The sequence below is a fragment of the Mytilus galloprovincialis genome, chromosome 12, assembly GCF_965363235.1.
Source record: "Mytilus galloprovincialis chromosome 12, xbMytGall1.hap1.1, whole genome shotgun sequence".
NCBI lineage: Eukaryota > Metazoa > Mollusca > Bivalvia > Mytilida > Mytilidae > Mytilus > Mytilus galloprovincialis.
The window spans coordinates 80,253,420-80,269,485 of record NC_134849.1 but is presented as its reverse complement, the minus strand read 5'-3'; the positions used below and the strand labels follow the sequence as shown (position 1 = coordinate 80,269,485).

The following is a 16,066-nucleotide window of genomic DNA, read 5'->3' as shown; positions in this document are numbered from 1 at the left end:
AATTTTCAGATGAATCGGACAACCCGTTGTTGGGTTGCTGCCCCTGAATTGGTAATTTTAAGGAAAATTTGCTGTTTTTGGTTATTATCTTGAATATTATTATAGATAGAGATAAACTGTAAACAGCAATAATGTTCAGCAAAGTAAGATTTACAAATAAGTCAACATGACCGAAATGGTCAGTTGACCCCTTTAGGAGTTATTGCCCTTTATAGTCAATTTTTAAACATTTTTCGTAAATCTTAGCTATCTTTTACAAAAATCTTCTTCTCTGAAACTACTGGGCCAAGTTCATTATAGATAGATATAATTGTAAGCAGCAAGAATGTTCAGTAAAGTAAGATGTACAAACACATCACCATCACGATTTTGTCATGAATCCATCTGCGTCCTTTGTTTAATATTCACATAGACCAAGGTGAACGACACAGGCTCTTTAGAGCCTCTAGTTTATGTAATAAGGACATACCAAACCAATTTAATTTTTGAGGGAAAAAGTAGTATAAATTACAACAGTCACAAAAATCATAACTTTTTTTTGGTTTGAAATGTCCTTCTGGGGGGATTCCCTGTTTTTCCAACCTAAAAACACCCTAAATTCCGAATATTGGACTTTCATGCTTTTGGGGGTTGAATTAACTATTTATCACACATATCATAATATGTGTAAATCCAGATATTGATCAAAAAGCATTTTAATTTTTTGTTTTTATAGTAAATTCTATTCTGTCGGCACTTTTTGAAATTGGCCCTTCTGTGAAAAAAATCCATGGCATATTGGCCCTACCTCTTTGCAGCAATACGTTAACATAAATTATGGTATGCGATATTATCCAGGTTGAAAATGCTGTAATTGTACAAATTATTAAAGAGTGAACTAACATTATTTTAAAAATAAATTTGAAATGAGACACACAAATTAAAAATATCGCAATTGTCGTTACAGTAGCTAGACTAGGACAATTGCAATTGCCGAAAAAAGTCAGCAATACTTTGCGTTTGGAAAGGTGCAATCAACCATGGAGCATGTTAGCATGTTTATGCTTAGGCATACTTTCTCTCTTTTGTTTTGTTTTAAAGAGAATGAAGAAATACAGCGGACGGGTGTTTTTGAGCTACATGTATTTGTTCTTCATAAAATTTCACTTGCCGTTCGATATAATTTTGAAATCATTTATTTTTCCTCGATAGGATAAACACTTTTGTTTACGTTTTTTGGTGTGAATAGAAAAAAAATCACAATTATTCGAGAACAAGTATAAGTCGGTAAGGTAACAGTTGTGGATATAAAGTTGTAATCATAACAAAAAAGACATCAACATTGCTATTTTTTTCAAATGAAACCGTTTGTGGAGTATCCTATGAACAATATTTTTGCTGGTTTTCGTACATGTATACCCAACCATTGTATTAGAATGACCCTGTTTCGCGGGGAAAGGCTATTGCTCCTGCTGATAATATATATATATATCACACATCTATCTACACCTTCAATCTTTATAAATCCAAGTGTCTTCAAATAGTCAGCTTTGTGCGGTCCTGATGTTCAATCCAAAAAACCGCTTCGAACACATAGAATTTTAACGTGTTGCTTACATATTTTTCTTTTTTTTTTATAGAAGACACCATTTGCTATTTTGTATCTGTATTGTTGGTTTGTTTTTATACGACCGCAAAAATTGAAAATATTTTGGTTGTATATTGGTATCACGTTGGCGTCGTCGTCCGAATACTTTTAGTTTTCGCACTCTAACTTTAGTAAAAGTGAATAGAAATCTATGAAGGTTGGGATTGATTTTGGGAGTTTTGGTCCCAACATTTTAGGAATTAGGGGCCAAAAAGGGCCCAAATAAGCATTTTCTTGGTTTTTGCACTATAACTTTAGTTAAAGTAAATAGAAATCTATGAAATTTTGACACAAGGTTTATGACCACAAAAGGAGGGTTGGGATTGATTTTGGAAGTTGAGGTCTCAACAGTTTAGGAATATGGGGCCAAAAAGGGGCCCAAATAAGCATTATTCTTGGTTTTTGCACCATAACTTTAGTATAAGTAAGGCCACACTTAAAAATATTTTGGTTTGCCCAAACCTGACCCAAAGGTTGGGAAAGTGGGTAGGTAGGTAGGCATTTTCTTTTTTTTTTCAAAAAAGGAAATTGAAGTATCAGATGTTATTACCCTTCATGCCTATTTGATTAAAAAAAACTTCTTCAAATCAGGACAATAAAGAATTTGAGTAGGCAGCTTTTTTCTGGGTAGGTAGCGTTTGAGCAAACAAACCTATTATTTATTATGGCCTAAATATAGAAATCTATGAAATTTAAACACAAGGTTTATGACTATAAAAGGAAGGTTGGGTTTGATTTTGGGAGTTTTGGTCCAAACAGTTTAGGAATAAGGGGCCCAAAGGGTCCAAAATTGAACTTTGTTTGATTTCATCAAAAATTGAAAAATTGGGGTTCTTTGATATGCCAAATCTAACTGTGTATGTAGATTCTTGGTCCCGTTTTCAAATTGGTCTACATTTAAAGGTCCAAAGGGTCCAAAATTAAACTTAGTTTGATTTCAGCAAACAATGAATCCTTGGGGTTCTTTGATATGCTGAATCTAAAAATGTACTTAGATTATTGATTATTGGCCCAGTTTTCAAGTTGGTCCAATCGGGGTCCAAAATTAAACTTTGTTTGATTTCATCCAAAATTGAATAATTGGGGTTCTTTGATATGCCAAATCCAACTGTGTATGTAGATTCTTAATTTTTGGTCCTGTTTTCAAATTAGTCTACATTAAAGTCCAAAGGGTCCAAAATTAAACTAAGTTTGATTTTAACAAAAATTGAATTCTTGGGCTTTTTTGATATGCTGAATCTAAACATGTACTTATATTTTTGATTATGGGCCCAGTTTTCAAGTTGGTTCAAATCAGGATCCAAAATTATTATATTAAGTATTGTGCAATAGCAAGAAATTTTCAATTGCACAGTATTCAGCAATAGCAAGAAATCTTCAATTGCACAGTATTGTGCAATAGCAAGAAATTTTCAATTGCACAGTATTGCGCAATAGCAAGAAATCTTCAATTGCACAGTATTGTGCAATAGCAAATATTTTCAATTGCACAGTATTGCGCAATAGCAAGAAAGATCTAATTGCACAATATTGTACAACAGCAAGAAATTTTCAATTGGAGTTATCTTTCTCTGTCCAGAATAGTAGTTGAATCAACTTAAATCATTGTTTTATACAATATACAATGTATATTTACTTTTACTACCATTTACTGATAAATTAAAACAATCTTTACCATTCAGTGATAACAAGCACTTTATTTTACATTTGAATATTTTATGATGTATTTAAATGAGTAGTTATTGTTGCAAACTCCATTAGAAATTTGAATTAAGATCAGTTTTGGAAAAAGGGAAAGGGGGATGTGAAAAAAAATGAGGGGGGGGGGGTGTTAAATTTTTCTCATTTCAGATTTCATAAATAAAAAGAAAATTTCTTCAAATTTTTTTTTGAGAGGATTAATATTAAACAGCATAGTGAATTGCTCAAAGGCAAAAAAAAATACTTTAAGTTCATTAGACCACATTCATTCTGTGTCAGAAACCTATGCTGTGTCAACTATTTAATCACAATCCAAATTTAGAGCTGAATCCAGCTTGAATGTTGTGTCCATACTTGCCCCAACCGTTCAGGGTTCAAGCTCTGCGGTCGTATAAAGCTGCGCCCTGCGGAGCATCTGGTTGTATTTTGATATGACCCCTTGTTTTTGTCACCTGTAGTCGTAGGTCTAAAGTGTTATCCTAGGTATACAACTAGTTTCCGCAAATGTCTAATTGGACATTTAGTTCTTTTTTCACAGTTTCCATAAAGTCCTTTCTAAGATCTTGTTTATCCTTTCTTACTCGCCCCACTGGCCAATCGGCCCATACTATATCGCCACTTTATGAAAAAATCGCCTAACTCTTGTAACTGACTGGCCCAACTTTAAAAAAAGTGTAAAATCAAATTGAACAATCAGTCTGACAACTCATTTATTTAACGAAAAGGGTTTAAACCCAACTGAGTAAACGTTTTCCAACTCGCCCCAGTTATAAAAATATCTTGCTTCCTTTAAGTATGTTAAATTTCTGATAGTTCTTATCCAGTCGTCCAGGTGAAGTGGTATGTGTCGTGGCTTGATATGCTAAAGGCCTTGAGTTCGAATCCCAGCATATACACTGGATTTTTTCTACGTGAATTTTGATAGTTAGTCTTCTCCGTATAATTAATTATAAGTTTTATACTGGATTTGACATTCCCACCAAAATGTTACAGAACAAAGGAAACCTGTACGAAAAAATCCAGGTGTCTTTTACACGGATTCCAGGCGGATATTTTAGAGGGAATCCGTTTAAAGTCCACTTTTACACGAAGAATCTTTCTTACATGGATTCCAGGCGGGTTACGGGCGGAATAGAGCCGAAATATGCAAATTTATCCGCCTGTCTTAGGAGGAAAAAGTTCCGTCTAATTAAAAGGAAAAATGTTTTTCTCAAAAATATATCCGCCTAAAGAGACGGAAAATATATCCGCCTAAAGAGAAGGAAAATATATCTGCCTAATGAAACGGAAAATATATCAGCCTTCGAAAAAAAATCCGCCTTAGAATATGAAAAAAAATCCGCCTTAAGAATATGAAAAAATTCTGTCTTCAATGAAAGAATTTTTTCATTCCAAAGATTCAGGTTTTTACCACTGCCACGCCTTCTTGCGAAGAAAAACTAGGCCTTCATACAATAAAATGCAAAAAATGTTATCAAACTTGATCGAATTTATTTAAGCAACTACAAATTACTATACATGTATGTATAATTTTGACATTTTTAGTTCTTCACAATTTCTTCATTTTCAGTTATTAGTCATATTTTTAAGGGTTTTTCAGTGTTCTTTGAATATAAATTATTATCACAAGTTCCTGAATTTATTTCGTGCATAACTGATTTGCTCTGTAACAGCATCATTGATATGACCATCTTGCATGGATCTGTTGTGTTTTGTGCACCAAGCAGTAACATAACCTGAAAAAAAGAGGACATAAATTAAAATTACCATGCATTATTGGTTTAACTAAAAGGAATTTGACAAATTTCTCTATGTTATACAGGTAAATTGTGAGCTGCCTAAGTAGGTGGGGTTTTCCTTCATTTTGACATATTGACCTGAATTTACTATTTTTACCATATATCATTCAATATACATATTACAACAGAAACATCTAAAACTTGAAATTATAAGATTAAACTATGAAAAATAAGATGTTAAGCATGTTTTAAAGAGTAATTATATTTTAAGAAAAAAATCCTTGTAAAATTAAGGGCAGATAATTATAATGAATTTACTATGACCTGTTTTGGGGATTTTCTCAATAAAATAAGACCTGTGGGCTGTAACCCCTGTTTTCAATTTGCTAATTTTAAAGATATATATCATGTTTATATCAAAAAAATATTACAGATGGTTTACAACTTTTGATTTTTTATAAGGATTTCTTTCATATAAAACTACTTACTCCAAGTCTGATGGAATGTGTCCATTCTTCAGTCCTATCAGAAAACAATTTTCTTTTGTTTCACCAGTTCTGAAATATAAAAAAAATTGTCTTATTACAATTAAACAAAATAATTATTACATATACTGTGCATGAAGTGTATAGGTTATTCTTTACTTTGATTAGTACATGTAGTATTGGTCTTTTATTTTACTTTAACATCATAGGCCCGCATTTACATGTACAAAATGTTTGTCTTGCCTGATTTTAAAAATCTTAAATTTGATCCATAATCATGATAATTGAGTACATATGTACTAAATTTTAAAAGATAACACTTTATGATTTTTCGGAATAGATGTCTATTATATATATTTTATTATTACAGTCATACAACAGATCTCCAATTTTGCTATCAAATAATATCATATAAAAGAGATTGTCTTAAAGATATAAGTCTTGTGTCATACACAAATACCACAGTAATTATGAACATGATGTAATTATGCAAAAATTTAATGGTCTTATATAGTTATTTTCTTGATCCTACATGGTACTTATATATATATATGTCACAAGTTATTTGAAGGAAATAGCAGTTTCATAATATTCAAAAAGGTTGAAATACTAATATATTCATAATTTCAACTTACCAGAAGATTCAATCCAAAATATATGAAAACATCAATCTTCACAAATCCAATAGTCATGTCATCAGAAGAATATATACATCTGCACTTTTTAATGTTAATAGACTACTTTGGCTCTTTTTAGTCCACAACTCTACATCCATGGTAAAATTCATATTTTGGTCAAGATAAATATTTAAGACATCTTTTCTTGTAATGTCTGCAAGTTAAAATTTTGAATCTGACCTGAGTGTTGGGGTTATTTTGGGAGTTGTTTGATTCCTTGAAATGTTTCCCTAATCATTATACTATTAATTACCTAAATCTTAAATATTTGATTTATAATAATAAATAAATAATATTCACCAATTTTTATCTATTATTTTTATATTTTGGACTGTAGCAATTTAAGAGAAATGTACAAAGCAATGTGGTCTCCTTCATAAGGCCCCAACTCTTGAGTGTGTACATATCATTTCCTGTCCATTTCACAGAGGCAAATGGAAAACAGATGGGGGACCTACATAACATTTCTATCACTAACTGATAAGAAAGAGACTGCATGGAAATACTATTTGTGTATTATCATGATTATTACTTAATTAAATAGAGATACACTTAATAATTAATTGTACTTGAAAATAAATTAATTTAACCTGCAATTCCTATGTTGGAAAATTCAAAAACAAGTTATTGTTATCACTGTTAGTGAAATAAGTATATATATTCTAGTCACTTTTTATATGTTTAAATGTATATAAATAGCAACACATAACATAAAGTTATAAATTACCTAACAATGCTATCACAATTTGAATTTAATTGAATTTAATATGCCATCTTTAAGACTCTTTAAATATAAAAATATTAAATATGTTGGATTTCAGGGGGGGTACAAATACTGGCTTTATGGCCCAAATAATCACCATGCATGCACTCTCTCATCAGTAATGATACATTTTCATTTGAAAAAAAAATTAAAAGAACAATTCTGCCTCAAAAGTTAGAAAAAATTTCTAAGTACAATTCCCGCCTGATAAATTTGAACAAAATCTTTTAAGTCCAATTTCCTCCTAACAAACTTGAACAAATATACTGAGTCCAGCATTCCGTCTATGATATTTCTTTTACTAAAGAAATCCTGTTAACTCAACAGGAAAGTAGTAAATATTTCGCCTAAGGTCTTTGATACTTCAGGCGGATTTTTTTTAATATTCCATGTCCGCCTTAATTCCGTCTATAAGTCTTAATTTTTAGGTGGATTCCGCCTGGGTTCCTGCTATTTTTAAGCGGAATCCTCCTAATATTCTCATACGGGAAGCATACATAACAAAGAAACTTAAACTGGGGTGATCGAGTAGGGGTGATCCGGCTCAGATCACCCCTGTTAAAACAAAGGAGCTGGGATGTAATTTATTAGATACGTCTGAATGAGGTTGTTTACTAGGTGGTCAGGTTTATTCTTATCCACTTTTGCTGTAAGCAATGTCTGAACAGTATTCACAGGTTTAGTAGTAGGTCTTTTGTTTGTAGATTTTAAACCAGCTAAATTTTGCCCTGAAGACATACGTACTGTACATATATTGTCCCCTCTGGTAGTAGAAATCAATAATCAAATATCAAAATAGATCTTTCTGGAAAAATCTTTTACAAGTCACAAAATTATTTCTGAACTATACTGACCGACATTAGAAACACAACACTAGATGATTCTTTTGATACGCCCGTTTACGGGACGTATTATGGTATACTGTTGTCTGTCGTCAACATGTCGGACATTAACTCAAAAACGCTTTGACCAATTTGCATAAGACTTTGGAGAATTGTTTATATCTATTGACGTGAGCTCCCTTTGGTGTTTTATTTGTTTTACATTTTACGTTTCCGAGTTACGGGGTTTTATTTAATAAAAAAGGTGATTTTCCAGTTCTTCACAAAAAAACTCAATAATGCTTTCAGCAGTTCTTTGGTGATTGTTTATATCTATTGATGTAAGCTCCCTTTAGAATTTTATAAATTTTACATCTTACATTTCTGAGTTATGGGGTTTTATTCATTAAAAAAGGGGGATTTTCCAGTTTTCGGACAATAACTTTAAAATTCTGTCAGCAATTCTCATGACACTTTGGGGAATTGTTTATATCTATTGATCATGTTGATGTAAGCTCCCTTTTGATTTTCATAAATTTCTAATATGACATTGAGAATTAATGTAACTTTATTTGTTGAGTCTGACAACAGATTAACTAAGTATTGAACAACAGCACAGTGTATAACACAACAGCAAGACATCTTTAATTGAATATAAATTCAATTCATATAACCAATTTCAAGTTCTTTGACTACATTTATTCAGAAATCTATAATATGTCAAATATTAAATTACAATCCAAATTCAGACCTGTATCAAGCTCGAATATTAGGTGGGGGTGGGGGGAGTCAATTAACAACAGCATGGTGTATTGAATAAAAGCAAAAAAAATAATATTAAATCAAAGCATATAACCAATTCTAAGTTCTTCATGTACTTTGACTAGTTATTCTGTGTCAGAAACCTATTATGTGTCAAATATTTAATTACAAGTTGCTGTACTGTAAATTGTCAAGTAGAGTACACTTTGTGGATTTTAAAAGGATTATCATTTAATTTTTTAACTATCATGACTATAGTTACGTTTGATCTTTGCTACATAAAATCATTCTTTAAATTTAACTATGTGGCAAAAGTGAATGATTAAGAATTGATCAGATGTATTTTTTTTCAAAGAATTAACTGAAGATAAAATTAGTTTAAAAAGATTTTCAATTAAATGCAAGTCCTTGAGTATGTCAGACACAGCGTGTACAATAAAAATCAATTGTGCTACTCGTGCTGACTCAATCTGTTTGGTAAAGCAGATGTGTTACCGGGAAAAACTTTGTGACTTGTAGAATTGTGTAACAAGAGCCTGACTTAAAGGCCTCTTGTTATTGAAACTGTGTGATGCACCTGATCACACAATGAAAGAATACACTGATTGACAATGATAACTCTAGGTCTTAAACTCTGGTACAAACAAGCGCTTAAGACTCTAGAACTCGCGACGAATAATTCAGTAATTCAGCATGGAATACTTTTATTTCCGATGGACAGCGGTCAGTGTAAAGTCCTCAGTCCAATCTTATTTATTAAAATTGTAAACAAGTATTTATACACAATTGAATTGACAAGTATAAACATAACAAAAAAATCCATCTGAGTGATATTGTTCATTGTAAAGTTTATACTATTTATAAAACTTGGAAGAATGAATGTGAAGTAATAGTGTGATTATGACAATCAACCCCAGTTTGTGGTGGGGTTCGTATTGCTCAGTCTTTAGGTTTATGTGGTGTGTTTTGTGTGTTATTGTTTGTCCTTTGGTCTTCTTTTTAAGCCATTACATTGTCAGTTTATTTTTGACTTGATGTGAGTTTGAATGTCCCTTTGGTCTTCTTTGTTTTAGCCATGGCGTTGTCAGTTTATTTTTGACTTGTGAGTTTCAATGTCCCTTTGGTATCTTTCGTCTTTCTTTAGGAACATACATTTATGAATATTGTAAATGTCACTTATAAGGTAACAAATTAAAATATGTCACTCAATCTACAAAATGAGGATTTCAAATTAACACATCAAAACATGTTGATTAAAAGTTATCGATACGAAATGTAAATAGAAACCAAAATATAGAATAAATAATTAAACAACAAAATGAATTTTAGTCCAAAATGTCAGAATTGAAAGTAAAAGTCAAAATTAATTGGAGAAGTATCCTTTTTGTCGGCCACATATGTATAAATAAACAAACAAATGTGTTTGTTTGTGCAAGAGTTATTAATACAAAGCTATGTACATGATGTAAGTTTGGAGGCATTGACTTCATAGATACATCATTAAATGGAATTGTGATTACTGTCATACAAGTTTGAGGCTTGACACACTTGACACCTGGCTCCCTCCACTTCTTGTATTCAATTGTGATTACTGTCATTCAAGTTTGAGGCTTGACGCACTTGACACCTGGTTCCTAGCCTCCACTTGTATTCAACTGTGACTACTGTCATACAAGTTTGAGGCATGACACACTTGACACCTGGTTCCCTCCACTTCTTGTATTCAATTGTGATTACTGTCATATAAGTTTGAAGCTTGACACACTTGACACCTGGTTCCCTCCACTGCTTGTGTTCAATTGTGACTACTGTCATACAAGTTTGAGGCTTGACACACTTGACACCTGGTTCCCTCCACTTCTTGTATTCAATTGTGATTACTGTCATACAAGTTTGAGGCATGACACACTTGACACCTGGTTCCCTCCACTTCTTGTATTCAATTGTGATTACTGTCATATAAGTTTGAGGCGTGGCACACTTGACACCTGGTTCCCTCCACTTCTTGTATTCAATTGTGACTACTGTCATACAAGTTTGAGGTTTGACACACTTGACACCTGGTTCCATCCACTTCTTGTATTCAATTGTGCATATACAAAGTCAGGTTAATACAAGTCAATCGTCAATAGTTTGCAGAGTTTTCACTGAATAATTCTAGTATATATTAACATTGATTATTAGAATTGACTATAAAAGTTAATATTGATAAGGTCTATGCTTTTCTAAAAGGGAAATACCTTACTATATTTCTTCTTATTGCTAATATTCTGCTGCCAAATTTTGACACAATTTCCCTCCGTAACCGTAAGACACCACCATAAGGTTCACACTTAATAATGTTATCAAAAACAGCTATCTGGATCTCACCCTGTCAGTCTCAAAATTTTGTCAGTCCAGAGTTATCTGCCCAAAACCCAAACCAAAAAATCTTGTTAGTAAATAAATGTCTTAACTGTCATAGGAAGACCAAAACCGATGAGTGAAATTTGTTCAAGAACTCACCCCGTGACTTTAATTTATTTATTCTCCTTGGTTGGGTTATGCTTCTTTGAAAATTAAACAAAGTCAATTGGCCACTTTAAATCAGAAACCGTAAGTCGTAGACACTTGGGATCATGTGACCTTATAGATAACTGGACGTTACACAAACAACAATCAATCCATGTTTGACATAGACTTTTAATGATTTGTTAATGAAAAATATTGAAAACAAACTTTTAAATTGGTTAACAAATCTTTATTAAACTTAGACTTAATGATATTTTTATAGAAAAAGTTATAATTACAGATCCAATCCACACACAGACAAAGTCCACTATGTTAAACAGGTTACTTGGCAGTGGAACGTATGTTTCCTATGACATGCGCTGTATGGTAACAGGCCAGTTCGCGGTCGGAAAATCGAGTCTTGTCAAGATCTTAGCTGGTGATGTCGTCCCAGAGGGAAGACATCCTACTGATGGGATTTCCCTACTAGAAGGTCGCTGTGGCCTTGATGTTGAGACTAGAAGCTGGATTTATATTGATCCAGGTAGGAATATCTACAACATTAAAACTTTTCATTTATATTTGAATACCTCTTTGGTATCTCCACCTCTCTATTAGCTTCAGAATCTTCATAACTTGAAAAGACAAAGACATTTTTTCCTTCACATAGATCATGTAGAAAAAACCTGCGGCTTATTAAACGAATTCAACGGTAATATGAACTTAACACTATTGTTGGGATTGGTGAATATAGTTTCTCTTATGATTTAAACAAAATTCTAGTCTGATATTCAGAGATATTGTCCTTTTATCATGTTAATGGTCATATTTTTGGCAATTTTTATATGCCTTAACCGGCTTAAGATATTGTTGTGCATTTTTTTTCTACAGGGCCGTTATATGGACTTCTGATAAAAAAACAAAAAAACTTCTGCATATAATATTTGATTCATACAGCAAGTTCAAAAGGATATACTATAATGTACTCATTGCATAGCTCTTTATTAGTACCCTACCGACGGAGTCGAAAGGAACTTCAGGTTGCACTCTGTTTGTCTGCCTGTCCATCGATCAGTCCGGCAAATCAGTTTTCCACACTTTTTATGCCCCAGCCGTTGTGAAGGGCGTACATCCCAAAATTGATTTCTGTTCTCTTACTTAGCTGGCCTTAACCAAATGTTATGAAACTTTATATACACAATGCATATTACCACAAAACACAGATCAAGTTTTAATTTTGGTGACGTCACTTTTACCGTTCTAGAGTTGTGCCCCTTATACAATTGGAAAAATTCCTAAAATATAATGTGTCTGTTCTCAGTTAAACTTTAGTTTGCCTCCAAATGTTATGAAACTTATGCACAATGCTTATTACCATAAAACTCAGATCAAGTACAAATTTGGGTAGCGTCACTTTTACAGTTCTTGAGTTATATCCCTTTCTAACGTTATATGCAAGCAGGGGCATCATCTGTGTCCCATGGGTACATTCCTCCATTTATCTACTCCATGCTTGAATATATAATTATTGATTGGCTATTTGGTGTATATAAGTTTTATCATGACAAGTTACAGATCAAGTTTGAATTTTGTTCCGGTCTGAAGATTTTTTGCAGAGTTATGGTCCTTTGACTTACAAAATTCACTCAAATAATCAGTTTTCAGCACTAATTTTCGTCATGCTTGAAGGTATTGATTTGTTAATTGGTATATAGTTTTATCATGACAAGTTACAAATCAAGTTTAATTTGTTTTCCAGTCTAATGATTGAGTGCAGATTAATAAATGGTCCTTGACTTATTGACTTGATATTTGTTAAATAGTTTACATTATGACAAGTTATAGATCAAGTTAGAATTTTGTTCTAATACAATGAATTTTAAACTGGTAGGGGACTATGTATTGCCATGCAATACTCACAGAATGCTAAGTGTTAGCTATAAACTTGGAGTTTATCGTCTGTTTATCTACTGCCGTTCTGTCTGTATTTTTTTTTTTTAAATATTTCTTCTTTTTAAACTGAACTTAAATCATACCTGAGGCTTCTAGCTTCAAATTCATTCCTAAATTTCCTGCTCAAAGTTAAAACACAGGAATAAAACAGACAAAATGGTAGTTTTTGTCTTTGCTAAAAAGACAGTATGACATATACATATAGGCACCTTATTTATTCTGTTGAGGCATATGTTATGGTTTTGTTAAAAATCATTCAATGCTTTTGGCCTTGAGCATGTCTTTTGATGATTATTTAAAAAGATGGTATCAGTATAACAACAACACATTATTAAACGAAAATAATTTTTTTTTTAATATTATCTATTCAAGTGATATATATTATTTTACAGAAACGTATGACGCTTTAGATGTGGTTTACAATAAGGTGTTGATGACTTCAGTAGAAGAGGATGAAAGAAAAGAAGAAACAACGCCAAAGAAACCACATTTACCAGATTCACCCCTTGTTAGAAGTGATGGTAAAGTGATGACCGCTGGTCCCTCCCAACAGTCCCTAGCAGCCAAACCTTTGTCACCTCAAATATCTGACAGTGTGTCCAAGAGAATACCAGAGTTAAAAACAAACATGAAATCAAAAATGACAAGAGAAGAAATAAGAAAGAGAATGGAAAAAGTCCTTAAAAGTGGAAACTACAAGATGAAAGTAGGAAGACTGATTTTTTGGGACTTTGGTGGACAGTATGTCTACTATACCACACACCAAACCTTCATGACGTTCAGAGCTTTGTTTCTTGTGGTATTCGACGGAAGCAAAGGATTACATGAACTAGTCCCAGATGTTCTGTGTTTTCCAGGACAGCACATGACACCAACCCCAGCAGGTATTGTATGTTAGTTACAATACAAACACTCATATTGAACATCATTTATTGTTTATTATGTTAAAAAAGCATCTACATTATCATCAGTAAAAACAAGGCTTCCAGGTTACTGTGCCAATACTTACTTTAATATTGTGAAGACAATGAAAGCTTTCCCAATAATCAGTTGGAATTTACCTGTGATTTAATTTTTTGCAAAGTGTACTGTCCCATTGAATAGTTACCGTAGCTTTGTTATCTGTGTTGATCATGTTTATGTTGTTCAAGGGAAACTTTGAATTTCGAATTTTCATGAAAAAATCATTTATTGATAAATAGGGCTGTACAAAAACAATACTAGTGATAAAAAATCATTAAAACTAAATAATTGACATATATTACAAAATTATATTAATAATAAACTAGAAATGAGTGCCGATTAGTTACTTTTAAAACAGTTATTGTTAGTGATCTCATATGTTCAATTCTTGCCAGATTTTTTATGAAATTTATATTAAGTATATCTCAGTAGTATCGTAGATAATTTCGAAAATCAGTGCCAATTAATTATCTTTAAGCATTCATGCCCCTTTGAAATATTAAATATATCTTAAATAGCTTTACATTTGCAGTCAAGTCTGTGTTTTCTAAAAAAATTTGTAGAGGGAAAAGAACCAAAAAAAGGTTATTTTTTTAAGAAACTGCCACTGGACGGACCTTTCCAAGGTGAAATATGTGCTATGCAGGGGACAGTCGTTGTATTTTATTTTACATGGATTTCCGTCATCAAAAATAAATTATCTGTCAATTTGCTCCTTAATAAAATGTATTTCTTTGGTTTTTATCATTATTAATTATGACATACCAGTTTCTAATTTTATTTAACTTTGATTTTATTTTTTCATATTGTTTTTATATTTCAGTATTCCTTCAACATTGGGTTAACTCTATTCTAACATATTGTAAGGTGGTATATGTAGGCATTCCGAAGATCTTATTTGTTGCCACTCACAAAGACAAAATACCAGTGGTAAGTAATATAATTTAGATATAACAGGAGGCTGATCAAGTCAATGTTTTTTCGTGTCCAGTTATATTTATAAATGATCATTAAAACAAGAAAGGTAAATATGCTTGATATACTTACTGGAGGTGTGATGGGATGATTGAAGCTGTTAATTTTCTCCTTGATAATATTTATGTACGTTTCGGCAACAAAGTTTATTGACATGTTGTAGGTATTCCTATTGGCACTAATTGCACCCCTTTAATAGCAGACATGTTTTTGTACTGTTATGAATAAACTCATCATAGATACCAGGATTACATTTTCTATTTACATCAGACGCGGGTTCCGTCTACAAAAGACTCATCAGTGACGCTTGAATCCATAAAGTTAAAAAGGCCAAATACAATACAAAGTTGAGCATTGAGGACCGAAATTCCTAAAAGTTTTGCCAAATATAAATCACAGCTTATGACAAAACTCAGTAAAAACTCGTCTCAAATGCATTTAATTAATAAATTCAACAATACTTACCGTTATCTTGATGATATTTTTTTTTTTCGTTAAATAATCAAGAGTTTTCTCAATATACTGCTGAAATTTACCCAAAGAAACTTACTTTAAATAAATCAAATTTAAACAGTATTAACTGTCCTTTCCTAGATACAGGTATTTCTGTTTTAAACGGGAAACTCCACACTAAAATTTACGTTAAAAGGGACGATTTTCGTTCTCTTAGTTTATTTTCCCTTTTTGGATGGTGATGTTCCTTTGGCACCATCTTACGGTGTTTATATTTCACAACTCGCTCGCTATGCCCGTATCTGTTGTGACATTTTTAGCTCACCTGACCTGAAAGCTTTTCTCATCACTTGGCGTCCGTCGTCCTGCGTCTGTCGTCCGTCGTCCGTAAACTTTTACAAAAATCTTCTCCTCTGAAACTACTGGGCCAAATTCTACCAAACTTGGCCACAATCATCCTTGGGATATCTAGTTTAAAAAATGTGTGGCGTGACCCGTCAAACCAACCAAGATGGCCGCCATGGCTAAAAATAGAACATAGGGGTAAAATGCAGTTTTTGGCTTATAACTCAAAAACCAAAGCATTTAGAGCAAATCTGACAAAGGGTAAAATTGTTTATCAGGTGAAGATCTATCTGCCCTGAAATTTTCAGACGA

The 16,066-nt window shown here is 32.4% G+C and overlaps 1 protein-coding gene and 1 long non-coding RNA gene across 2 annotated transcripts in view; one reads left to right on the top strand and one right to left on the bottom strand.

Moving 5' to 3' along the window:
• Positions 1 to 16,066, top strand: part of LOC143054972 (uncharacterized) — a 48,952-nt gene that overhangs the window by 20,934 nt on the left and 11,952 nt on the right. Inside the window, exons 6-8 of the mRNA XM_076228070.1 lie at positions 11,367 to 11,609; positions 13,411 to 13,902; positions 14,805 to 14,911. Of these exons, the coding sequence (XP_076084185.1) occupies positions 11,367 to 11,609; positions 13,411 to 13,902; positions 14,805 to 14,911 (842 nt within the window). The remainder of the gene's footprint in view (positions 1 to 11,366; positions 11,610 to 13,410; positions 13,903 to 14,804; positions 14,912 to 16,066) is intronic.
• On the bottom strand, positions 4,798 to 6,383 carry LOC143053881 (uncharacterized). The gene is made up of 3 exons (XR_012971495.1): positions 6,188 to 6,383; positions 5,556 to 5,624; positions 4,798 to 5,064 (listed from the first exon to the last, which is right to left on the bottom strand). It is a non-coding gene; the product is annotated as an uncharacterized LOC143053881 (long non-coding RNA).